Source organism: Gallus gallus, chromosome 38 (genome assembly GCF_016699485.2).
Source record: "Gallus gallus isolate bGalGal1 chromosome 38, bGalGal1.mat.broiler.GRCg7b, whole genome shotgun sequence".
In the NCBI taxonomy this organism is placed as follows: Eukaryota; Metazoa; Chordata; class Aves; order Galliformes; family Phasianidae; genus Gallus; species Gallus gallus.
Window position 1 is genome coordinate 523,378 of NC_052569.1, and position 25,698 is coordinate 549,075.

General features: G+C 52.4%; 2 protein-coding genes across 5 annotated transcripts; one reads left to right on the forward strand and one right to left on the reverse strand.

Moving 5' to 3' along the window:
- Nucleotides 1-374: 374 nt before the first annotated feature.
- LRFN3 (leucine rich repeat and fibronectin type III domain containing 3) lies at nucleotides 375-18,498 on the forward strand. Of its 3 annotated transcripts, none has more exons than XM_015302716.4 (3): nucleotides 375-552; nucleotides 11,880-13,273; nucleotides 17,430-18,498. In XM_015302716.4, exons 2-3 carry the CDS (start codon nucleotides 11,898-11,900, stop codon nucleotides 17,932-17,934), a joined length of 1,881 nt encoding a protein of 626 aa, XP_015158202.1. In that variant the 5' UTR covers nucleotides 375-552; nucleotides 11,880-11,897; the 3' UTR covers nucleotides 17,935-18,498. The 3 variants fall into 3 exon arrangements, with proteins under 3 accessions (XP_015158202.1, XP_423347.4, XP_025000258.1); XM_423347.8 differs by lacking the exon at nucleotides 375-552 and adding an exon at nucleotides 1,911-2,061; XM_025144490.3 differs by lacking the exon at nucleotides 375-552 and adding an exon at nucleotides 1,911-2,061 and having other exon boundaries at nucleotides 17,480-18,498.
- Nucleotides 18,499-20,125: 1,627 nt separating this feature from the next.
- QPCTL (glutaminyl-peptide cyclotransferase like) lies at nucleotides 20,126-24,767 on the reverse strand. Of its 2 annotated transcripts, XM_015302717.4 has the most exons (7): nucleotides 24,531-24,767; nucleotides 23,904-24,056; nucleotides 22,782-23,075; nucleotides 21,746-21,898; nucleotides 21,196-21,295; nucleotides 20,646-20,762; nucleotides 20,126-20,382 (listed from the first exon to the last, which is right to left on the reverse strand). In XM_015302717.4, exons 1-7 carry the CDS (start codon nucleotides 24,762-24,764, stop codon nucleotides 20,237-20,239), a joined length of 1,197 nt encoding a protein of 398 aa, XP_015158203.2. In that variant the 5' UTR covers nucleotides 24,765-24,767; the 3' UTR covers nucleotides 20,126-20,236. The 2 variants fall into 2 exon arrangements, with proteins under 2 accessions (XP_015158203.2, XP_015158204.2); XM_015302718.4 differs by lacking the exon at nucleotides 21,196-21,295.
- Nucleotides 24,768-25,698: the final 931 nt, after the last annotated feature.

Consider the following 25,698-nt stretch of genomic DNA (forward strand, 5'->3'; position numbering starts at 1 on the left):
GGGGTGGGGCGGTGGGCGGGGTCGTCTAGCGGCCACGCCCCCTTAGCTCCGCCAAACACGCACCGATGCTGCAGTGTTTTTGGGCGTGGCCTACGCCAGACCCCGCCCCCCTCTCGACCCGCTTGCGGTGTGAGCGGGGAAGTGGGCGTGGTCAGCAGGAAGCCACGCCCCCACATTCGCCTCGCCATTGTGCCTATTGGAGAGTGGGCGGGGCCTACACATGACCACGCCCCCCAGTGCGGCCACCCCGTGTTGTGAATAGGGGTAGTGGGCGGGGTCTATACCAAGCCCCGCCCTCCTCGCCCGCCCCCGCGTTGTAGGCGTGTTGTGGGCGTGGTCTGGGAGACAGGTGGGCGTGGCTTCGGCCTGGCCCCGCCTCCCGGTGCGGGCGCGGCGCTGCGGCATCGCGGAGCGCTCCGCTCCGCTCCGCTCCGGCGGTACCGGGGGGGGTCCGGGGGGGTCCGGGGGGTTCCGAGCGGTGCGGAGCGGTGCGGAGCGATGGGCGGAGGCGGAGGGACGGAGCGGGGCGAGCCCCGGGGGTAGGGGCGGCAGGTGAGCGGGGGGGGTATGGGGGGGTGAAGGGATGCTCGTGGGTGGGGGGAGTTTGGGGGGGGGGGGGCTGCTTGTGATGGGGTTAATTAGGAATAGGTTGCTAATGAGGGGGGGATGGGGATGAAGGTTGTGATGGTGGGGATGGGGAGGGGGTGGGGGGAGCAGATGGAGGATGGGGGGGGGATGAAGGCTGTGATGGTGGGGGGGGTGGGATGGGGAGGGAGGGCTTAATTGGGGTTAATTGAGATGAGAGTGAGGATGATGAGGGTGGAGATGAAGGTTTTGGTGGTGGAGATGGGGTGGGGATGAAGGTGAAGGGGTGAGGAGGAGGATGGGGGGGTGGGGATGAAGGTGGTGGGGGGGGGTGGGATGGGGAGGGAGGGCTTAATTGGGGTTAATTGAGATGAAGATGATGGGGATGGGGTGGGGATGAAGAAGGTGAGGAGGAAGAGGATGGGGGGTGGGGGTGAAGATGAAGGGAAGAGATGGAGGATGGGGGGGATGAAGGCTGTGATGGTGGGGGGGGGGTGGGGAGGGAGGAGTTAATTTGGGTTAATAGAGATGAAGATGAGGATGATGGGGATGAAGGTGAGGGGATGAGGAGGAGGATGGGGGGTGGGGATGAAGGTGATGATGATGGGGGGGGGGTTGAGGAGGGAAGGGTTAATTGGGGTTAATTAAGATGAGAACGGTAACGAGGAGGAGGAGGAGGGCTGTGGTGAAGAGGGTGGGGATGAAGATGAGGAGGAGGAGGGGGGGGTGAAGCTGCTGGTGGTGGTGGGGAGGATGAGGATGGGGATGAAGATGAGGAAGAGGAAGAGGGTGAGGATGGGGTTAATTAGGATGGGGACAATGAGGAGGAGGATGGGGATGAAGAGGTGGGGGTGGGGATGAAGGTGAGGATGAGGAGGATGGGGATGAAGGAAGGGTTGGGGCTGAGGATGAAGAGGAAGGGCTGAAGGGATGGGGATGGGGATGAAGATGAGGAAGAGGAGGGGGGTGGGGTTAATGAAGATGGGGATGGGGATGAAGGAATGGGATGGGGATGAAGATGCGAGGAAGGGTGAGGGTGGGGATAGGGTTAATTAAGATGGTGAAGATGACAAGGATGAAGATGAGGAAGAGGAGGATAGGGTTAATTAAGATGGGGACGAAGATGAAGCGATGAAGATGAGAGGGAGGATGAGAGTGGGGATAGGGTTAATGAAGATGGTGAAGAGGAGGATGAGGAGGATGAGGATGAAGATGAGGAAGAGGGTGAGGATAGGGTTAATTAAGACAGAGATGGAAATGAGGATGAGGAGGGTGGGGTTAATTAAGAAAGACGGTGAGGATGAGGAGGGTGGGGATGAAGATGAGGAGGAGGAGAAGGGTGGGGGTAGGGTTAATTAAGATGGTGAAGACGAGGATGAGGAGGATGGGGATGAAGATGAGAATGGCAATAACGAATGGGGCCAATGATGAAGATGAGGACGAGGGGATGAAGGCGCTGTTCCGCCGATGATGACGGTGGGGATGAAGGCTGGGGGGGCTGCGGGGGGGTGGGGAGGGGGGCGGATTTATCCAACTGATCGTTTGGGGTTTTTTTTATATATATATTTTTAGTTTTATTTCTTTCCCTTTCGTGGCTTTCATTCTTTTAATCAGTGATTATTACAAAATCCTTTTAATTATTTTTAATTCATTTTTCACCTTGCCGTTTCCTGCAGAGATGAAGGATTCGAGAGGGGGGGGGTGGGGGGGGGGTTATCCTCCTGATGTTTGGGTTTTTTTTTTAATATTTTTTATTCTTTCTTTCTTTCCCTTTCGTGGCTTTAATTGTTTTAATGAGTGAATATTTTAAATTCTTTTTAATTATTTCCGATTCGTTTTTCACCTTGTGGTTTCCTTTGCCCCACGGTTGATAAATTGCAGTGTCATTGTCAGCAGTGCTCCCGGCACGGGGAAAAGGGTGGGGGGGATCCGCCGGCAGCGCTGCGGCTGTGGAGGGGAAGATCCCCAAAATGGGTGAATTTGGGGGGAAAAGAATGCTAAAAATGGGCAATTTGGGGTCGTGGGGTTTTGGGGGGAGAATGCCAAAACTGTGCAGTTTTGACATCTGGACGATTCTGGGGGAAAATGCCAAAAATGGGCAGTTTTGGGGTCATTGGGATTGAGGGGGAGTCGGGGAAGGATGGCAAAAATGGGCAGTTTGGGGTTGTGGGGGTTTTGGGGGAAAAAGATCCCAAAATGGGCAACTTGAGGAGAATTATAGGGAAATAATCCCCAGAATGGTCTGTTTTGGGGTCGGGAGAAAAGGCGGTGATTTTGGGGTGCTGTTCTGTATGGGATGCAGATTTGGGGGGGTTGGGGTTGGATGTGGGGCAGAGATTTTGGGGTGCTGTTCTACATGGAGTGGGGATTTTGGGGGGCAGAAATTTAGGGGTGCTGTTCTATATGGGGTGGGGACTTTGGGGGGCAGAGATTTAGGGGTGCTGTTCTATATGGGGTAGAGATTTGGGGGGGGGTTGCTTATGGGGCCGGGATTTGGGGCTGTTATTATATATGGGACAGTGATTTGGGGTCATTATTCTATATGGGGTGGGGACTGGGGTGTTCTTATTACATAGGGGCGGGTCAGTTTGGGGTGTTATTATATAGGGGCTGGTGATTTGGGGGCATTATTGCATAGGAGTGGGTGACTTTGGGGCCCTGTTATTACATGGGGTGATGATTTGGGGATGTTACTGTATACGAGCTGTGATTTTGGGGGGGTGTTATTCTATAGGGCCAGGTGGCTTCGGTGCATTATTATATGAGCTGGTGGCTTTGGGGTGTTATTATATGGGGGCTGATGACTTTTGGGTTTTATAAGATATGAGCTGTGAATTTGGGGTGTTATTATATGGGCTGGCGGTGTTATTATATAGGATCTGGCGATTTTGGGGTGTTATTATATAGGATTGGGTGGTTTTGGGGTATTATTATATGGGGGCTGATGACTTTGGGGTTTTTATAAGTCTGTGGGTGTTGTATGGAGACCCCAAAACTGTGAACATTATATGGAGACCCCAAAAGTATAGGTGTTATGTGGAGACCCCAAATCTGTGGGTGTTGTATGGAGACCCCAAAACTGTGGGCATTTTATGGAGACCCCAAAACTGTGGGCATTGTATGGAGACCCCCAAAATGTGGGTCTTATATGGAGACCCCAAATCTATGGTTGTTTTATGGAGACCCCAAATCTATGGGCATTATTTGGAGACCCCAAATCTATGGTTGTTTTACAGAGACCCCAAATCTATGGGCATTATTTGGAGACCCCAAATCTATGGGCATTATATGGCGACCCCAAATCTGTGGGTGTTATACGGAGACTGAGAGATTACGGGCATTATATGAAGACCCCTAAATCTGTGGGTGTTGTATGAAGACCCCAAAACTATGGGTGTTGTATGGAGACCCCAAATCCATGGGTGCTGTATGAAGACCCCAAAACTGTGGGCATTATATGGAGACCCCCAAATCTATGGGCGTTCTATGGAGACCCAAAGATTATGGACCTCATATGTGGCCCCGGGGGGATTGGGGTGTGTGGGGTGAGGGTAAGTGTAGGGTTGGGGAATCGCTATGCTTGGAGAAGACCTCTGAGATCATCAGCTCCATCCATTCACCCATCGCCACTGTGTCCATTCATAAAATCATGGACTTATGGCATCATTGAGGCTGGAGAACACCTCAGGGATCATTAAGACCATCCATTGACCCACTGCCACCATCATCCATTCATAAAATCATGGACTTATGGCATCATTGAGGCTGGAGAAGACCTCAGGGATCATTAAGACCATCCATTGACCCACCGCCACCATCATCCATTCATAAAATCATGGACTTATGGCATCGCCGAGGTTGGAAAAGACCTCAGAGATCATCAGCTCCATCCACTGACCCCCATGGTGTCTGTTCATAAGGTCATCGACTTATGGCATCATTGAGGCTGGAGAAGACCTCCAAGATCCCAAAGTCCAACCACCAACCCAACAAAGTGCCATCATCCATTCATAAAGTCATGGACTTATGTCATCATTGAGGCTGGAGAACACCTCAGGGATCATTAAGACCATCCATTGACCCACCGCCACCATCATCCATTCATAAAATCATGGACTTATGGCATCATTGAGGCTGGGGAAGACCTCAGGGATCATTAAGACCATCCATTGACCCACCGCCACCATCATCCATTCATAACATCATGGACTTATGGCATCCTTGAGGCTGGAGAAGTCCTCCAAGATCCCAAAGTCCAACCACCAACCCAACAAAGTGCCATATTAACTGTGCTGCAGTTCACTGCGGTTGTGGTGGGGTTGTGCTGGGTCTTGGGTCCCACTTTACCACCCCGGTGATCCCGGAGGTCTTCTCCAACCTTAATGAGCGGACACAACGGTGATGGGTCAGTGGATGGAGTCGATGGGTCAACCGTTGGAGCTGACGTTCTCGGAGGTCTTTTGCGGCCCCACTGATTCCCCAATTCCATGTTTTTATGAGTGGACGTGGTGTGACGGGTCAGTGGTTGGACCTGATGGTGGTTGAGGTCTCCTCCATCCTCAGTGGTTCCACAATCCCACGATGTCACGGATGGACGCAGCGGTGATGGGTCAGTGGTTGGACTCGGTGACCTCGGAGGTCTCCTCCAACCTCAACCATTCCATGATTTTATGAGTGAAACAACAATCCCACGGCTCCGTTCTACGATTCCACGAGCTGACGAACGAACGGTGGTGGCGATGGGTCGACGAGGGCAGTGGTGAGGGCTCAGCTGTTGGACTTAACGACCCTGGGGGTCTTCCCCCCTTAATGACTCAGTGATTTGTTGAGCAGATGTGGCGGATGGCGATGGGTTGTCGGCCAGGAGCTGAAGTAGCTCTTAAATTCTGCCTTTTTTGGGGGGTAAATTGGCACTCCTTGAGATGATGGGGGGTTCGGCCATCCCCGCTGACTCCGCGTTGTTGGGGGAGGACGGAGGGATTTCCCTCGGAGGGATTCATTACTGCTTCTCCTCCTCCTCCTCCCACTCAAAGGCAGCACTCGAAGTGACCCCGGATGGCTCTTAATGAGAGCACCTCGGTGATTTCTGCTCCGCCGCCCTTCCCACGCTCGGGGTCTCGCCCTCGTTATCAACAGCGCTAATTACCACGGCGAACGACGACCTGTCTGCCCCGCCTGCGTGGCCGAGGTCTGCGACCCGGATGCTCCTGCAAAGAGGATGATGAGGGGGTGTCGGTGTTCAGCCTCACCCTCTGCCCCCTGCCTGGCACCGCTGCTCTGTTTGCCCATTGCGGGGTGATTTCTTCAATCCGCTTTAATTGCCCCTTGCAATTAAATCCTGGCATCGGTGGGAAAAGGAGGGGGAGCCCACGAGCCCAGGATGTGACGCGGGGCTCCTTTGACCCCAAAACCATGCAGGTTCCAAGCAGGTTGCATGGAAAACGTTGGGTTTTCTTCCTATTCCTGCACATATCGATACGGTTCTGTGCTGTGACGGCTGCGGGGTGGGATTTGGCGATGCAGATTTTGTGATATCGTGATATTTAATGGGAGGAGTTGGGAACTGTTCTGCTTTTCGGCAGCCCGAGTTGGTCTGGGAGCAGATTGGGATGGGAAGGGAGCGTGGCTGCGTGTGCCGTGGGGTGGAGTTTGCTTCTCGTTGGTGTTAATGTCGGTGTAAGGGGTCGTTAAGGGGTGTGAAATTGGTGGTGGTTGTTGTTGTTTTGGGTGTATTGGCTGTCTGGGCCTTTTTCGTTGTGTTTTGTGGAGGGGAGGAAATAAGGATAAATAGGATGAAGTGAAGAGAATGAGAGGACGAGGGGGGAAAGAGCAATAAAGTAATGAGAAGAGGATGATGAAGTAATGGGAATGAGGATATAATAGGAAGGGATTGGGGGAAAAAGGGCTGGAAGGAGTGGGAAATGGAAATGGTGGGAAGGATTGGAGAGAAAGGGAAGGGAAGGGAAGGGAAGGGAAGGGAAGGGAAGGGAAGGGAAGGGAAGGGAAGGGAAGGGAAGGGAAGGGAAGGGAAGGGAAGGGAAGGGAAGGGAAGGGAAGGGAAGGGAAGGGAAGGGAAGGGAAGGGAAGGGAAGGGAAGGGAAGGGAAGGGAAGGGAAGGGAAGGGAAGGGAAGGGAAGGGAAGGGAAGGGAAGGGAAGGGAAGGGAAGGGAAGGGAAGGGAAGGGAAGGGAAGGGAAGGGAAGGGAAGGGAAGGGTGGGAAATGATTGAAAGAATGGGGAAGGAGAAGAAATGGGGAAAATAGGAAAGGATTGGAGAGAATGGAAAAGATGGAAAGAGTGGGAAAGATTGGAGAGAATAGGAAAGGAACTGAGAGAACGGGAAAGAATGGAAATGGATTGGAGAGAATGGAAATTAATTGGAGAGAATGGGAAAGGTGTAAAGAATGGGAAAGACGGAAGGAATATGAAAGACTGGAGAGAATTGGAAAGAAATTAAGAGAATAGGAAAGATTGGGAAGGATGGGAAAGACTGGAGAGAATGGGAAGGGAATGGAAAGAGTGGGAAAGGGCTGAAAGAATTGGGAAGGAATGGAGAGAATAGGAAAGAATGGAGAGAATGGGAAAGATTGGAAAGGAATTGAAAGAATGGGAAAGGACCGAAAGAATGGGAAAGGAATGGACAGAATGGGAAAGGGTTGGGAAGAATGGAGAGAATGGGAAAGAAATGGAGAGAATGGGAAAGGCTGGAAAAATAGGAGAGAACACGAACGAAAAGAATGGGAACAAAAGGATTAAGAACAAAAGGATGGAGAACAAAAGGATTAGGAACCAAAAAAAAAAAAAAAAAGATGAAGAACAGAAAGAAAAAGAACAAAAAGCGTAACTAAGGACGTCTTGGCGTGGTAGGAGGATAATGAGGACACACCAGCTGTAATTAAAGCCATCTCTAATTCGCAAGGTGATTAACTAATTCTGTCTTGAGAGCAGGGCGGTAGCGTTGCCCTCATATCTCCCTTCCATGCAGAACAGCAACGGGTGATGTTTTAATGCACCACTTTAATTACGGAGCAGCTCGTTAGGGTGGTCAGCAGCGATGATGGTTTTCGTGGTTTTTAATTGGGCTGCCCTCTAACGAGGGCTCTGTGCAGCCCTGAGTCTGGGGGGCCACGGGGGAGCCCCGGGTTCATTACGAAGAGCCAGGAGGAACCCAAAACCATTCTAAACCCCACAGTTTTGGGATTTCCTTATTTTCCTCCATCTCTTCCTCCTGTAACACTGTATACAATCAGAAAAAAAAAATCCCCAAATCTGGAATTTTGGGGGTTTTCTTATCGTCCTCCCCCTCTTCTTCCAAGAAATTACAAACCACGAGGCCGAATCTGAAGCCATCCTAAAATCCAGAGTTTGGGGATTCCGATTGTCCTCCAGCTCTTCTTCCTATAAATTATGATCCATGAGGACAGATCCAAAACCATCCTAAAATCCAGATTTTGGGACTTTCTTGCTGTCCTCCATCTCTTATTCCTGTGTTTCTTGGTAGTGTTGACCATCGGGTCCATCTCAGCTTCATGTTTTTGGTGGTGGTGGCCATTGGGTCCATCTTAAGTTCTGTTTTCTGGTGGTGTTGACCATTGGGTTCATCTCAACTTGAGTCTATTTGATGGTGTTGACTATTGGGTGTGGGTAAAGTTGGGTTTCTTGGTGGTGTTGACCATTGGGTGGGGGTTAAGTTCTGTATTTTGGTGGTGTTGACCATTGGGTGTGGGTTAAGCTCTGTTTTATGGTGGTGCTGACCACTGAGTTCATCTCAACTTGGGTCTGTTTGATGGTGTTGAATATTGGGTGTGTGTTAAGTTGGGTGTCTTGGTGGCGTTGATCATTGGGTCCATCTTAAGTTGGTTTTCATGGTGGCATTGACTCCTGTGTCCATCTGAAGTTGACTCTTTTAGTTGGTATTGACTATTGGGTGTGCGTTAAGTTGGGTTTCTTGGTGGCGTTGACCACTGGGTCCAACTGAACTTCATTTTTTGGATGATATTCACTATTGGGCGTGGGTTGAGTTTTTTGATGGCGTTGACCATCGGGTCCATCTCAATTTGGATTTTTTGGTGATGTTGAGTGTTGGGTGTGGGTGAAGTTGGGCTTCTTGGTGGTGTTGACCATTGGGTCCAAAGCAACTTCATTTTTTTTTTGGTGGTATTGACTATTTATTGAAACTTCACTGCATTCTTTGGGCGCTGCTGATTATTGTGTGCAGCTTAGCTTGGGTTTCTTTGGTGCCGAGCTTGTTGGGTCACGATGCCACACCATAAACAGCGCCGTCATGCAGGGAGAAAAAGAACCAAAGTCATGCAAGAAAAATTGATTTCGTGCCAGGAAAAAAATGTCTTTTTGGGGCTTTGAGGCCGTGTGCCGAGCTGGTGGTTTCTATCTGCTGCGTTCAGATGGATCTGCTTGAGACCAACTGGGAGATTTCCTGGAGGCGGTTCCGTGGTGGGTGCAGATGTTTGGATTAATGGCTTAATTAGCTCGGTAACTGCTAATGGCGTGTGTTGTACTGAGGCACAGGGCTGACCTCGCTTTGAGAGGGAGGAAATAAATAGAGCATGTTGAGGAAGGGAAAGGGGGAGTGAGGGGAAGGGGAAGGGGAAAAGGGAAGGAAGGGGAAGGAAAAGAGGAAAGAAGGGGAAGGGGTAAAGGAAGGGAAAGGGGAAGAGGAAAAGGGAAGGAAGGGGAAGGAAAAGGGGAAAGAGGAGAGAAACAGGAAGGAGAAGGAAAGGAGAAGTGGAGGGGAAGGCAAGGAAGGGGAAAAGAAAAGAGAAGGAAAGGGGGAAAGGGAAGGGACTGGAAGGAGGAAGGAAAGGGGAGTGGGAATGAAAGGGGCAGGAGAAAGGAAGGGGAAAGGAGAAGAGGAAAGGGAATGGAAGATGGGAAGGAGGAGGGGAAAGGGAGGGGGAAGGGGAAGTAGAAGAGAAGAGAAGGAAAAGGAGGGGAAAAGAAAGGGAAGGGAAGGGGAAAAGAATGGGAAAGGAGCGGGGAATGAGAAAGGGTATAAAGGGAAAGGGAAATGGGAGAGGAGCGGGGAAAGAAAGGGAAAGGGGAAGGAAGGAGAAAGGGGAGGGGGAAAGGAAGAAGGAGAGGGAAAAAGGGGAAGAGGAAAGGAGAAGCAAAGGGGGAGGAAAACACACACACACCAAAAAAAAAAACAAAAAGAAAAAGAAAAAAAGAAGAAAAAAAGAACAGAAAAAAAAATAAGGACATATTTGGAGACAAACATTTGTTCCCAGCGCTCAGCGGGCGCTGACGAGGACTGCAGACACTCAGCAGCGAATGCTTCTCACTGCTAAAAATACTCCTATCTCCAGGCACTGCTGGCTGAGGGGTTCTGTGGTGGAAGTGAAAAATAAGGAAATAAGAAAAGGAAACAGCCTTGGGGAGAGTGGGAGAAAAGGGGTTGTCCTTAAGGCAGAGTGGAGAAAAAGAGTAAAATTCTTGGAGTCGGGCGGGGAAAAGAACGGAGTTCATCAGATAGGATGGGAAAAATAATGGAATTCTTTGGATAGAATGGGAAAATAATGGAGTTCTTTGGATAGAAAGGGGGAAATAATGGAATTCTTTGGATAGGGTTGGAAAAATAATGGAATTCTTTGGGTAGGATGGGGAAAATAATGGAATTCTTTGGGTAGGATGGGGAAAATAATGGAATTCTTTGGATAGAATGTGGAAAAAAATGGAATTCTTCAGATAGGATGGGGAAAATGGTTGGATTCGTTAGGAAGAATGGGAGGAATAATGGAATTCTTGAGGTAGGATGGGGAAAATGATGGGATTATTGAGACAGAACGGGAAAAATAATACAACTTTTTAGACTGAGTGGGATAAATAATGAAATGGTTTAGGAAGAATGGGCAAAAATAATCATTTATGTGCAATTTTTTGAGGGTTTTGAGCATTTTTGCAGTCATTTGTGCATTTTTGGGTGATTTGGGGAACTTTTTGGGGCAAGAAGAAATCCATGGCAAAGGAAAATCCATTGCAAAGGGAACTCATTGCAAAGGGAATGGTGTTGCAAAATTTTCCCCTTCTGCTCCAGATCTGTGGGTGGTCCCATTGTTATGGAATTAATAATTATTACTATTATTATTTTCATTTTTATCCTTTTTTTTTTTTTTTGACGTGCCATTTTAGGGATAATGGCACTTCTGCTCATTGTGGGCTCCAGAATCATTAATTTCAGCTCTGCATTAGCAGCACTTAATTACTTTTTTTATCAGCAGAATGGGCCAAGCATGGCTCTGATGGCCATTAACCCATTAAAATTCCATTAATATCTGCTAATGGCCAACCGGGGGAACTGCAGCACTGCACAGAGCTCTGATTTTTGGTTAATTACACCTCTGTTAATCACCGGCACTGAGAACGACTGAGTGTGGTGGGGAGAAATGCAGGAATAGTGGAAGCAGAATGGGATCCAGCACCATAAATTCTGTTTTCCCCTTTTTTGTTTTGATTTTCCCAATTTTTCCTTTTTTTCCCTGTTTTCCTTTTTCTTTTTTCCCCTCTATTTTTTTCCTCCTTTTCCCCATTTTTTTCCCTTCTTTTCCTCTTTTCTTCCTTCTTTTCTCACTGTTTTTCTTTCCCTTTCCCCCTTTTTTCCTCCTTTTCCCCATTTTTTTCTCTTTCCCCCCTTCAGTTCTTTCCCCCATTTTTCCCTTTCCTCCCCTGTTCATGATGTAATTAGAAATTTACAACATCAAAGGAAAATTGCAATGCAAATCCAAAATGGTGACGTGGATCCAACGTTAATTACGACATAAATAGAAAATGATGAAATAGGAAATAATGGCATAAAATAGGAAATGATGGCACAAAATAGGAAATGATGGCGGAATATAGGAAATAATGGCATAAAATAGGAAATTATGACATAAATACAAAGTGAATGATGGCGGAAAATAAATAGGAAATGATGGCATAAAATAGGAAATGGTGGCGGAATATAGGAAATAATGGCATAAAATAGGAAATTATGACATAAATACAGAGTGAATTATGGAGGAAAATAGGAAATGATGGCATAGATAGGAAACGATGACATAAATACAAAATGAGTGACGACATAAATAGAAAACGATGACAGAAATAGGAACGATGACATAAATAGGAGATGATGATGTAAATAGGAAACGACGACGGCCATGATAGAACCCTACAGAGACAAAACGGCGGCGTAAACCCGAAAGGACGGCGCTAACCTACAAAACTGTCCCATAGACACGGCACAGAATGCACCACGCAGCCCCATAACAGCAGTTCCCACTGCTCTCCCCCCAGGTCTGCCCTTCTCCTACGATGGACAGGCTGCTCGTCTGCCTGCTGGTTGTCAGCGCGGCGGTGAAGGCCATGCTGTGCCCCAAGCGTTGCATGTGTCAGAACCTCTCCCCATCCTTCACCATCCTCTGCACCAAAACGGGGCTCCTCTTCGTGCCCCCCAGCATCGACAGGAGGACGGCGGAGCTGCGGCTGATGGACAACTTCATCACCACGCTGCGACGGAAGGATTTTGCCAACATGACCAACCTCATCCACCTGACGCTGTCGAGGAACACCATCAGTCAGATCATGCCTTACGCCTTCTTCGATCTTAAGGGCCTCCACGCGTTGCACCTGGACAGCAACCGGCTGACGTACATCAACGAGGACCATTTTAAAGGGTTGATTAACCTCCGCCATTTGATCCTGAGCAACAACCAGCTGAGCTACATCTCCCCGGGATCGTTGGACGACTTCATCGAGACCATCGAGGACCTGGATCTGTCCTACAACAATCTGGTCAACGTTCCCTGGGAAACGGTCGCCAAGCTCTCCAACGTCAACACGGTCAGCTTGGACCACAACCTCATCGAGTTTGTCCCGGAGGGGATCTTCTCCAACCTGCACAAGTTGGCCCGTTTGGACATGACCTCCAACAAGCTGAAGAAGATCCCTCCGGATCCTCTCTTTTCCAGGATTCCTGTCTATGCCAAATCCAAAGGGTCTCCACTGACATCATTGGTGCTGAGTTTTGGGGGGAACCCTCTGCACTGTAACTGCGAGTTGGTGTGGTTGAGGCGTCTCACCAGGGAGGACGATTTGGAGACCTGTGCTTCTCCTCCGGAACTGATGGGGAAGTACTTCTGGTCCATCAAAGAGGAGGAATTTGTCTGCGAGCCCCCCATGATCACTCACCGTACCCCGAAGGTGGCGGTGAGTGAGGGGCAGAGCGTCTCCTTGAAGTGCAAAGCTGTCGGTGACCCCGACCCCTACGTCCGCTGGATCGCGCCCGATGGGAAGCTGGTTTCCAACACCTCCAGGACGACGTCGTACGAAAACGGGACGTTGGATATCGCGGGGACTTCTTTGGGTGATAAGGGGACGTTCACCTGCATCGCGTCCAACGCGGCCGGGGAATCGACGGCGCCGGTGGAGTTGGTGGTGACGCCATACCCCAACTTGGCCAACAGCACCAACTGCGAGAAGGAGGCGGAGAACGGCCCATCCGACATCCTCATCTCAGCCAAATCGAGCTTCCCCAACGAGACAAAAGGGCCCCAAGAGAGGGCGGTGGTGGTGGGGGAGCTGACGTCGTCCTCCGCGCTCATCCAGTGGCCGTCCCAGCAGCACCTCCCTGGGATCCGCATGTTCCAGATTCAGTACAACAGCTCCTCCGATGAGATCCTCGTCTACAGGTAACCCGGATCCATGGCTGTGCAAGTGAGGAGACGAGGGAAAATGGGAAGAGTTTGGGTGGGAGAGTGGGAAGTTGGGGGGAAACGTGGAATGTGCAGTTGGGAGTGAGGAAGGCTGGAGGAAAATGTGAAATATTCAGTTGGGGGTGAGGAAAGTTGGAGGAAAAATGGGGATATGCGGAGGAAATTGAGAAAAATTAAGAGGAAAATTGAAGACATGCAGAAGAAATTGGGAAAAATTAGAGGGAAATTGGGGATTTGCAGAAGAAATTGGGAAAAATTAGAGGGAAATTGGGGATTTGCAGAAGAAATTGGGAAAAATTAGAGGAAATCTGGGGATATGCAGAGGAAATTGCAAAAAATCTCCTCCAACCCATGAGTCCTCCAACCCCTGAAGTCCTCCACTCATGTTCTCCTTTGACCTGTGGGGTCCTCCAACCATTAGAGTCCTCCAACCCTTGAGTCCTCCAACCATTGGAGTCCTCCAACCATTGGAGTCCTCCAGCCTGTAGAGTCCTCCAACCCTAGAGTCCTCCAAACCATAGAGTCCTCCAACCATTGGAATCCTCCAACACCCCCCCCCTGAAAAAAACCATTTTCTCCCATTGATTCCCCCAAAACACCGCAGAGTTTTGTGTGAAAATAGCGTCATTCCACATTTTCTGCCCCATTATTCAATTTCTGACATTAGAACCGAACGCCGTGAAAATACACATTTTTTGCAGCGGGGTTTTGTGCTTAAAATGGCCTTTTTGCTGTCATTTTTACCTTCTGTGGGGGTTCAGATCTCAGTGCCGTAATCCCTCTAATGAGCGGAGTGAGCTCGGTGACAGAATGGGCTCAAAAATGAGAGAATCGGTTCAAAAAAAGAAAGGACAGAATGGGTTCAAAAAAGGACAGAATTGGGTCAAAGAAAGACAGAATTGGGTCAAAAAAAATAAAGGCAGAGTTGGATCAAATAAAGGAATTAAATACTGCAACCACGTAACGTCGTCCTGTGGGCGGCGGCGTTATTAATGATGAATCATAAGTAATTATTGATGACAATATCAGTAATTAGGATCAAAATGGGGGAAAAAATACGTTTCTGCACGGAGTTGTTGTGTTTATGTCACTTTTGGGCTCTTTTGTCAGTTTTTGTCCTCATTTTGGTGCATTTTGTTGGGTTTGTTTTGGGGATCTTTGGTCCCTTTTGGGGATTTTTTGGGTTGTTCTGGGGATTTGGGGTGAATTTTGGTTCTTTTGGGGATTTTTGGTTGTCTTTTGTTGTTGTTTTGATGGGTTTCGATGGTTGTTTGGGGGGTTCTGTTGTTGTTGTTCTGATGGTTGTTGATCTCTGAATGGGTGTTGTTCCAGCTGTTGCTTGCAGGGTTTCGTTGTTGCCTGGCGTGTTGTTGGTTGTTGTCTGGGGGGGGGGATTTGGTTGGTTTTTGCTGTTGTTTTGGGGTTGTTTTGTTGCTTGGGGGACATTTTATGGTTGTTGCGTTGGGGGTTGTTATTGGGTTGAAGTTGTGTTGGGAGTTTATGTTGGGTTGTTGCTTTGGATGTCATTATTGGGTTGTTGTGTTGGGTTGTTGTTGGTTTAGGGGTCGTTACTGGGTTGTTGTGTTGGGGGTCATTGTTGGGTTGTTGGTGGTTTGGGGGTCGTTATTGGGTTGTTGTGTTGGGGCCATGTTGGGTTGTTGCTGTTGTTGGTGGTTGTTGTTGGGTTGTCGTGCTGGGGTCGTTGTTGGGTTGTTCTTTGGGGGGTCGTTGTTGGGTTGTCGTGTTGGGGCTGTTGTTTGGTTGTTCTTTTTGGGGTTGTTGTTGGGCTGTTATTATTTCAGGATCTTAGTTTGGGGATTTCTGTTGCGTTTTGTCGTTGTTTGAGTGTGAAACACAAAGGGTTTCAAAGGAAAAGACGTAACCTAGAGTTATTTGGGGATCAAAAAGAGTTATTTTGGAATAAAAGGCAGTTATTTGGGGGATGAAAAATTCTTTTCTCAGTTCTGTATTGAAAACCCCAATGTGTTGCATTTGGAAAAGCTGAAAATATAGAATTCCAAGGGAAGGATTTTGGTCTTCATTCAGGAGCGGTGAGGCGGATTTTGAACCATTCTCCCATTTTCTGTTCCATCACACGTGGGTCCATCACAGCTGTGATACGGCGCACACCACACGTAGCTCGTTATGGTAATTAGTCACATTTCCATCCCGACCTCTTTGCTGAGTCATCCCCGCCATAACAAACCATGATGAAAAACGAGCACTCGGCGGCGGCTGAATCACCCAAATTATGAGGATTTTGGGAAAATGGTGCTTTGCATAATTAGTTGTCAATTAATCCTCCCTCTCGCAGATGGGCCCCATGGACAGGAATTCCATAGAGTGCCCCCAAATGGGGTTTCCCACCTATAGCTCCTCATCAACATCCCCTCATTAATTTTGTGCCTTGTGCTGTTTGTTGTTCTGCTCGTGGTGCTCTGAGTTTTTGGGGTGGTTTTGTGGTTTTCAAGCAACGTTCCACTCACGGAGTCCTCCAACCCCTGAGTCCTCAAACCCCTGAAGTCCTCCACTCGTGGACTCCTTTGACTTGTGGGGTCCTCCAACCCTTGGAGCCCTCCAACCCGTAGAGTCATCCAACCTGTAGAGTCCTCCAACCCGAGTCCTCCAACCATTGGAGTCCTCCAACCCCTGAGTCCTCCAACCCATAGAATCCTCCAACCATTGGAATCCTCCAACCCGTAGAGTCCTCTGGCCCACCTCTTGTGACTGCCCACTGTGAAATAACACAGAATCATTAATTGCTTCCCTGCTAATTAATCGTTAGTATATATTTTAGGGCACTGAATGCCAAGGAATTCTTACTGCACCCCTCCCAGCAGTTGATGATGTTGTGAGTCTTCCCATTCGTTAGCACTGGGTTCAATTTCTCATTATCTACACACTCAGAGCTGCTCACGTCATCGGGTGACAAATGAATCACTGTACAGATTTCACTCCAAACCCATTTTTTTCCTGCAGAAAATAATAAACCCAACAAATTAATTACCCCTTAGACGCAGCACGTGGCTGCACTCCGTGCGGATCAAAACGCTGCCACCATCAATTAGCAGTTAAGATTTGGGGAAATGTGGATTAATTAGGGGAGAACGCCCACAGGGAGATCGTTTGGTGCTGAAATGGAGCCCAGGGAGCTCAGGAGGGATTTTTGGTGCTCTCCTCCTTTGGTGCTCCTACGAATGGTGCACGGACACGGAGGTTTCTTCTTTTATTCTTTGCTATAGTTGATTAAATTTGGTGCCTCTGACTGAAGAGGCTGTGTGTGTATTTGGGGGATGTCCTTCACAATAAGGTGCTGCTCTTCTTCCTTTCCAGCCTGAACACATTAAAAATTGGGTTGGAAATGTATAAAAACTCATTTTTTTTCCCCTTCCTTTTTAATGGGACCTTAAAGATGGTAGAACTGTGCAATCCTATAATGGTTGGGGTGGGAGGAACCTTGAGGAACATCATAGGACCATGAGATCCTACAATGGTTGAGTTGGGAGGGACAATAAGGATCAGAGAACCATGGAATCCCACAGTGGTTGGGTTGAAGGGAACTTAAGGATCATAGAACCACGGGATCCTACCATGGTTGGGTTGGAAGGGATCTTAAAGATCATAAAATCATGAAGTCCTCAAAAGGCTGGGGAGGAAAAGCTTCTAAAGATCATAGTACCACGGGATCCTACAGTGGTTGGGTTGGAGAGACCTTAGAAGTCATAAAACCCCAGGATCCTACAATGGTTGGGTTGGAAGCGACCTTAGGGATCTCAGAACCACGGGACCCTACAGTGGTTGGGTTGGAGGGTCCTTAAGGGTCATAGAACCATGGGATCCTCCAACGGTTGGGTTGGAAGCAACCTTAGGAATCCCAGAACCATGGGATCCTACAGTAGTTGGGTTGGAGGGTCCTTAAGGGTCATAGAACCATGGGATCCTCCAACAGTTGGGTCGGGAGGGACCTCCAAGGCCACAAAACCACAGGATCCCAGAAGATGGGGTTGGAGGGGACCTTAAAGCCCATCCATCTCCAACCCGTGGCGGCGGGCCGGTTGCCAGCGAGTAGACTGAAGAGGAATCCGAAGGTTTGACCCGTTTGGATGTTTACTGTACGTATTCTCTCTTCCAGGATGATCCCAGCTGCTAGTAAATCCTTCTTCTTGACTGATCTGGTTGCAGGACGTGAGTACGACCTCTGCGTCCTGGCCGTGTACGACGACGGGCTGACATCTCTGACTGCAACCAGGGTAATCGGCTGCGTGCAGTTCACCACCCAAGAGGAGTACAAGCAGTGCCGGTCCCTCCACGCTCAGTTCCTCGGGGGCACCATGATCATCATCATCGGGGGCATCATCGTGGCGTCGGTGCTCGTCTTCATCTTCATCCTCCTGATGAAGTACAAAGTGTACAACAACCACCACAAAAACAAGGCAGCGAAGGTCAGCAACGTCTGCTCGCAGACCAACGGGAGCCACGGCGGCTCGATGGCTCGCTCCACCTCCAAGCTCACCGAGGGCTCCCACCAGGAATGCTCGGCATCCTCCAGCAAAGGGAAAGCTGTGTTGGACTCGGATGGTGACAAAGTGACCCCTACAACCCACACCACGTTCCTAACGACCGACCCGTTATCCTAACGGCCCCCGGGGCGGTGGTGCTGCTTTGGGAACATTTTTGATGCGAGTGGTTGTATTTTAAGCCTCACTACTATTGTCTATTTTTAAGATCAGATGGTTTCAAAGATATTTTTTTAACCTGTAAAACAGTTCTCGCATTCTTAACTATTTTCTTTCGATGATATTAAAGATGAGTGTGTGATTTACAAGGTTTTTTTACCGGTTCTTTTATAGCATACACCTCTGGTTATCAAGGCAGCGGCATCGCTCGATTCTGACTCGGTTTGTCCGTAGTGAAATGCACTATTTTTTCCCCCCCTTTGGTTACAGACCAGCAGCAATGGAAATACTCTCAGGATCTTCAGACTTCCTCACCAAACTGCTCGCACCTCCGGGGAGCGACGTGACTCATTGCCATGGGTGTGTCGGATACGCGCGGCTCGCAATAGGAGGGACATCACGAAGTCGGGGGTTTCCCTATGGAAGATTATTACAAAAAAAAAGAAAAAAAAAGCTAAAAAAAAAAAAAAAGCACTTTCAAAAAAATCATAATAATAATAAATAAAATTGGAAGTACTTTAAGTACTTGAGCGTATTTCTCGGAGTTATTTGCCGGTGTGGAAATACGGAGTTGTGTTGTTGGAGTTGATGGTGTTGATGGGTTCCCTCCAAGTTGGGGTGTTCTGTGAGTTGGACTCAATGATCTGTACGAGTTTCTCTCAAGTTGGGATGCTCCATGGGTTGGACTCAGTGGTCCTGATGGGTTCCTCCCAGCTTGGGATGCTCCATGGGTTGGACTCAGTGGTCCTGATGGGTTCCTCCCAGCTTGGGATGATCCATGGGTTGGACTCAATGGTCCCAATGCGTTCCTCCCAGCCTGGGATTCTCCATGGGTTGGACTCAATGACCTTTATGGGTTCCTCCCAGCTTGGGATGCTCCATGGGTTGGACTCAATGACCTTTATGGGTTCCTCCCAGCTTGGGATGATCCATGGGTTGGACTCAATGGTCCCAATGGGTTCCTCCATGCTCGGTGTATTCTAATTCTATGACTGTTGGCTCTGTAACAGCTGTTAATTGAGAAACCTCTTATTCTCAATAATCAGATTTACCTCTGGGCAGGAAGAAGCCTCCCACGTTCGTTCTTCCTAAAGCTGTAAAAATTCCTCCAAATGGCTGAAACGTGTCCCACTGTTTCCTTTTTTTGGTTGTTTTGTTGCTCTGTTGGAAACGCCTGCCGTAGCTCAAGGGGTTATTTTTTCCCCCTCTCCTTTTAGTGTTGGTGATCAATGTATTAAGAATGATGATAAAAGCTCCTTCGTCCCGGGGCGTGCCGCCGTATCTCACCGTGACACCACATCTGCAGGCGGTGTGACACCAATTTCTGTCCATAGCACTGCATGAAGTGTAACGTAACTGATGGATGGGTGCGTTGTTGTGATGGTGGGGTGAAATGTTCCTTTTGTTTCAAGGGGTGGTGGCAAAGGGAGGTGGGCACCATGTTTGGGGTCAGGAATATGCAGTGTCAACTCCACGTGATGTCATCTTCATGGGTCGGTGGTCCTCAGTGCAATGTCACCTTCATTGATCGGTGGTCCTCAGCTCAACACAACATCACCCCCATTGGGTTGGTGGTCCTCAACTCAACGTCATCTCCATCTGATGATGGTTCCCAACTCAACACAACGTCACCTCCATGGGTTGGTGGTCCTCAACTCAACAGTGCCACATCCGTTGTGTTGCTGGTCTTCAACTCAACGTTATCTCCATCCGACGATGGTTCTCAACTCAACACAATGTCACCTTCACTGATTTTCTCCCTGGGAAACCCAACGTAACGAGATGCTCGTTAAGCCCCACGGCCTTAATTGTCCGCAGTGCCCCATTCTTTGCATCCCTGTAGACATCTCAGATCCATTGGTGGACCCCATAGGTGTCCCCATGGGTGTCTCCATCGCTGGTCTCCATCAATGTCCCCATCCATGTCCCTATGGTTGCCCCCATAGGTGTCCCCATGGGTTTCTCCAGGGTTGTCCCCATAGGTGTCCCCATCAATGTCTCCATCACCATTTCCATTGGTGGGCCCCATGGGTGTCCCCATTGTTATCCCCCCAGGCGTCCCCATGGGTGCCCCCATCACTGGTCCCCATCAGTGCCCCCATGGTTGACCCCATCGATGTCCCCACAGTGGGTGACAGCACAGGACACAACGCCAGACCCCACAGACTTTATTGGTGGCTCCCAGCACACCCAGGGGTCGTCCCAGCACCCCGGCTGGCTCAGACTGGGGGTGACACGGGGGGCAACGTGTGACACGGGGGGCTCAGAGCTGCAGGAATTCAGCCACAAAGGCAGTGAGGATCTTGCAGAGGTCCTCTATGGTGGGAGGGTGTAGGTTGTCCTTGTTGTCCTCGGCTGTGTGCCAGACCCACGGGAAGGGCAGGGGGATGAGGTGCAGCACGGGGACACCTGTGGGGGACACGGGGGGACATCAGAGCATGGGGGTGAACTCTGTGCAATGGGGGATGGTGGAGACCTGGGGACATGGGGACGTGGGATATGGGGGTGGGGGGGCGTAGAGGTCACATAGAAGTGGGATATGGGGATACAGGGACGTGGGATATGGGATTTGAGTATGGGGGGACATGGGGACACGAGGATATGGGAATTTAGGGACATGGGGACACGGGGATTTGGGGATGGGGGGGGATGTGGGGACATGGGGACGTTACCACGCTGCAGGAAGGGGATGTGGTCATCCTCCACCGACCCCGGGGCCGGGCTGAGCCTGAAGAAGGGTTGGTCGTGGGGGGAGGCATGGAGCAGCCCCAGGCGCCGCAGACGCTTCTCTGCATGGGGGAGGTGGCGGGGGGGGGGGGGACATGGAGGGTGACACAGAGAGGACAGGAGTGGGCAGAGCCCCCTGTGACATCCCCGTCCCCATCCCTGTGTTCCCAGTCCCATCCCAATCCCTTTGTCCCAGCCCCGTCCCCCCATCCCATCCCTGTCCGAGCCCCCAACTCCATGTCCTCGTCCCATCTCCTTGCCCCCCATGTCCCCAACTCCACGTCCCCACGTCCCCAACCCCATGTCCTACCCACACCACGTCCCCATTCCTTCAACCCCATCCCATGTCCCCATCCCCACGGTCCCCGTGCCCCCAACCCCACATCATACCCATTCCCTGTCTCCATCCCAGTCCCAACCCCATCCCAACCCATCACCCCACATCCCCGTGTCCCCACAGTGTCCCCCATGGTCACCCCATGTCCCCGCACGCACCGATGGCCACGAGGCGCAGGAACCAGTGGTGGGTTTGGGGGAAGTGGCTGTGGATGGCGGGGTTCTGTGCACCCAGCAGGTCCAGCAGCACCAGAAGGCTCTGGGGACACCACGAAAGGGGACACGGGGACATCAGTGTAGCCATGGGGATATCAGCATGAGCACGGGGACATGGGGACACCATCATCAGGTCCTCTTGGACCGACCCAGTTGGGTCATTGTGGTGGTGGGAGGACCATCCTGGACATGTCACCACCTCTGGGTACCATGGGACCACCCCAGTTGGGTCACCACCACTAAGTCTCCATGATCATTCCCAGTTGGGTCACCACCATGCCACCATGTCTGGGCACCATGGGACCACGCCAGTTGGGTCACCACCACATCACCACAATGCCACCACCTCTGGGCACCACGGGACCACCCCAGTTGGGTCACCATCATGTTACCACCTCTGGGTACCATGGGACCACCCCAGTTGGGTCACCACCACGCCACCACGATGCCACCAGCCCATCATGACCCCACCAGCCGTGCTGGGGATGCTCACCATGGTGCTGAGCTGCGTGCCATGGGCACCGTGCCGGGTGGCCGCCATGCGTGCCGCGAGGTGCCGGGCGCCGTACAGAGAGTCGGTGGCACTCCATTCCTCAAAGGCCTCTTCTCCATCCAGGAACAGCAGCTGCAGTGTCACCTCTGCATCCTAAAGTTGGGGGGACATCAATGGCTGTGTGGGTCCAGGTGTCTCAGGAGGGGGTCAGGATGGACCCATGTGGCATATGGGGGGGTCAGGAGGGATCCAGGTGTTCCATGGGGGGGGGGTCCAGGTGGCCCTGGGGGGTCAGGAGGGATCCTGGTGGTGTATGAGGGGGATCAGGAGGGTTCCAGGTGTCCCATGGAGGGGTCCAGGGGTCCTGGGGGGGGTCAGAAGGGTTCCAGGTGTCCCATGGAGGGGTCCAGGGGTCCCGGGGGGGGTCAGAAGGGTTCCAGGTGTCCCATGGGAGGCCCAGGTGTTTCATGGGGAGGTAAGGAGGGACCCAGGTGGTATATGGAGGGATCAGGAGGGATCCAGGTGTTCCATGGGGGGGCCCAGGTGATCCTGGGGGGTCAGGAAGGAGCCAGGTGACCCATAGGGGAGTCCAGATGTCCAAGGGGGGATCAGGAGGGACTCAGGTGACATCTTGGGGGTCCCAGATGACCCACGGGGGGGTCCAGACATCCACAGAGGGGGTCAGGAGGGACCCAGCTGTCCTATGGGGTGGTCCAGGTGACCCTGGGGGGGTCAGGAGGGTTCCAGGTGTCCCATGTGGGGGGCCAGGGGTCCAAGGGGGGGTCAGGAGAGATTCAGCTGTCCTATGGGGGAGTCCAGGTGTCCAAGGGGGGGTCAGGAGGGACTCAGGTGACATCTTGGGGGTCTCAGATGACCCATGGGGGGGTCCAGACATCCACAGAGGGGGTCAGGAGGGACCAGGAGGGACCCCGAAGTCCCACCATGGGGCATCCCATGAGGCGACCCATCTGTCCCAAGTTAGGGGGAAGGGAAGGGGGGGTACCGGGGGGGGGGGGGGGTCCCAGCACCCACCCACCCCCTCCTTGGCGCTCCGCAGGGGCCCATCCAGGGCAGCTGCCACCTCCATCAGCATGGCGCAGGGCACGGCTGAGTCGGTGGCCCCGATGAAAGGAGCAGCAGCAGCAGCTGGAGGTGACATCAGGACTTTGGTGTCGTAGTGACACGCCAGGGCCAGGCGGAGGGGGGCGGAGGGGGACAGCGTGGCCACCAGGTTGGAGAAGGTCACCGTCCCACGGGGGGTGGGGGCTGCAAAGGTGTCGAGGTCCAGGTGCCAGCCGGCACTCAGCGCTGATAGGTGCGTGGTGATGTGCTGCGGGGGACAGGGGGACAAGGGGGGTGAGGTGGGGACAGTGCGGTGACATGGGGGTGGGGGACACAGGGACAATGGGGTGACATGGGGAGGGGTGATGTGGGGACAGTGGGGTGACATGGGGATGGGGGTGACATGGGGGTGGGGGACACGGTGTCAAGGGGGGACATGGGGATGAGTGATGTGGGGACAGTGCGGTGACATAGGGGTGGGGGACATGGGGACAATGGGGTGACATGGGGAGGGGTGATGTGGGGACAGTGGGGTGACATGGGGATGGGAGACACAGGGACAGGGGGGGACATGGGGATGAGTGATGTGGGGACAGTGGGGTGACATGGGGATGGGGGACATGGGGATAGGGGTGACATGGGGATGGGGGGACACAGGGACAGGGGTGACATGGAGATGGGGGACATGGGTGACATGAAGATGGGTGATGTGGGGACAGTGGGGTGACATGGGGATGGGGGACATGGGGATGGGGGTGACATGGGGGTGGGGGACATGGGGACAATAGAGTGACATGGGGATGGGTGATGTGGGGACAGTGGGGTGACATGGGGATGGGGGACATGGGGACAAGGGGGTGACATGGGGATGGGGGACATGGGGATAGGGGTGACATGGGGAGGGGTGATGTGGGGACAGTGGGGTGACATGGGGAGGGGTGACACAGTGGGACAGGGGGTGAGACAGGCATGGGTGACACAGAGACGGATGAGTGACACATGGGGGCAACATTGGGATGGGGTGACACAGAGGGGACACAGAGGTGACACATGGGGAGGGGGGGCTGGGGGGGGGGGGACACACATGGGGACCCACCTGGCGCACGGCTCGGCTCCCAGCGCTGCCTGGTGGCCGTTCCCGTAGGAGGGGATGCAGGAGGGCATCCCATAGGCGGGGGGGGGACAGCCCCCCCAGGAGGGTCCGGAGGTGCTTTTCGGATGGGGGGAGGGGGCGGAGCCGGGGGGGCTGCTGTGAGGTTGAAGGGGGGAGGGGGGGGTGTCAGTGTTTGGGTAGGACGGGATGGTGGTGGTCCTCCCATGGGGTTGGGGTCCTTTTGGGGGGGGTTATAAGGGGTCTGGGGTCCCTGGATGGGAGGGGGGGGAGTTATAAGGGGTCTGGGGTCCTTCGGGTGGCATTAGAAGGGGTCTGGGGTCCTGGAGGGAGCCTGGGGTTGCTCTAAGGGGTCCGGGGTCCTTGGAGGGGGGTCTGTGTGACCCCGGGGGTCTTGGGGTACCTTGGGGACATCCATGGGGTTGGGAGTGCCATGGGGGGGGCGGGGGGGGGACCCACCTATGGGGGACAATGGGGGAATGGGGGACAATGGGGGAACCAAGAGGGGCTGAGGTGCCTTATGGGGGGGGCTGAGGTCCCTGTGCCCCCCTCCATCCATCCACCCACCCATCCATCCATCCTAGGACCCCCCCCCCCCAAATTCCTTCTCACCGCTTCTCCTCCTCCTTCTCCTCCTCCGCTCCGCTCCGCCCCGGGCCACGCCGCGTACAGAATGGCAGCGGCCGCCGCCACGGCCACGAGGGGCAGAAATGGCCGTGGGCACCTCCGGGTACGGGGGGGGAACCCCAAAACCGATCCCGGGACCCCCAACTGCACCGCGCCCGGACCGGGACCCGAACCCGCGGCCCCGCGGGAGCGCCGCGACCCCCCGGAGCCCTTCCGCATGGCGCGGGGGGCGGGGCCCGAAGGGGGCGTGGTTTGCGTGGTGGGCGGGGCTAAGGGACGAAGGCAGTGCTGATTGGGCGGGGGGCGGGGCTTGATGGCAGGGCCGTGGAGGAGGTGCGCATGCGTGGTGGTGTGGGGAGAGGCCGGGCGTGTGCGCATGCGCAGAGGGATGTCACTCTTGAGACGTCACCCGACGGGATGTTATCGTTGTCACCTCTACGGGATGACACCCTTATGGGATGTCACCTTTATGGGATGTCACCTTGGTGGGATGTCACACCAACGGGATGTCACCTCAATGGGATGTCACCTCTGTAGGATGTCACCTTTATGGGATGTCACTTTTGTGGGATGTCACCCCTGTGGAATGTCACTGCCAACCACGATGCCACCCAGAGCACCGATGTCACCCCGGATGTGGGCTCATTCCAGGTGGGATGTCACCTTGGAGCAGGATGGCACCCCAGTTGAAGACGTCGCTCCGGCTCAGAACGTTGACGTGGATGGGGACGTCACCCCAGTGGGATGTCCCGGATGGGGACACTGTCCCTGGCAGGACTCTGTTGTACTCCATGGGGCTGTCACCCCAGTGCCCCACTCTCCATGGGGACATCACTCCAGAAGGTCTCACCACCCTCCTCCAGAGAGATGTCACCCTCCATGGGGACGTCACCCCACTGCCACCACTCTCCATGAGGACATCACCCCATTGCCACCACCTCCATGGGGACATCACTCTGCAATGTGTCACCACCTCCATGGAGCTGTGTCCCTGTTCGGGGATCAACACCCCAGAGAGAGCTCTATCACCCCAAAACAGCCCACCCCCACACCCCACGGCGCCAACACCAACCAACCATCCGACCATCTGAACAACCCACCATCCAACCAACCAACTACCCCACCATCTGACTGACCAACCACCCAACCATCC

Excerpts from the sequence above, each read along its gene's own strand:
- LRFN3 (XM_423347.8), top strand. Across the intron at positions 13,274-17,429 it reads GATGAGATCCTCGTCTACAG|GATGATCCCAGCTGCTAGTA; the intron begins GTAACCCGGATC and ends TCTCTCTTCCAG.
- QPCTL (XM_015302717.4), bottom strand. The coding sequence starts at position 24,764 with ATGCGGAAGGGCTCCGGGGGGTCGCGGCGCTCCCGCGGGGCCGCGGGT. Across the intron at positions 24,057-24,530 it reads GAGAAGGAGGAGGAGAAGCG|CAGCCCCCCCGGCTCCGCCC; the intron begins GTGAGAAGGAAT and ends TCAACCTCACAG. Across the intron at positions 21,296-21,745 it reads GCACGCAGCTCAGCACCATG|AGCCTTCTGGTGCTGCTGGA; the intron begins GTGAGCATCCCC and ends TGGTGTCCCCAG.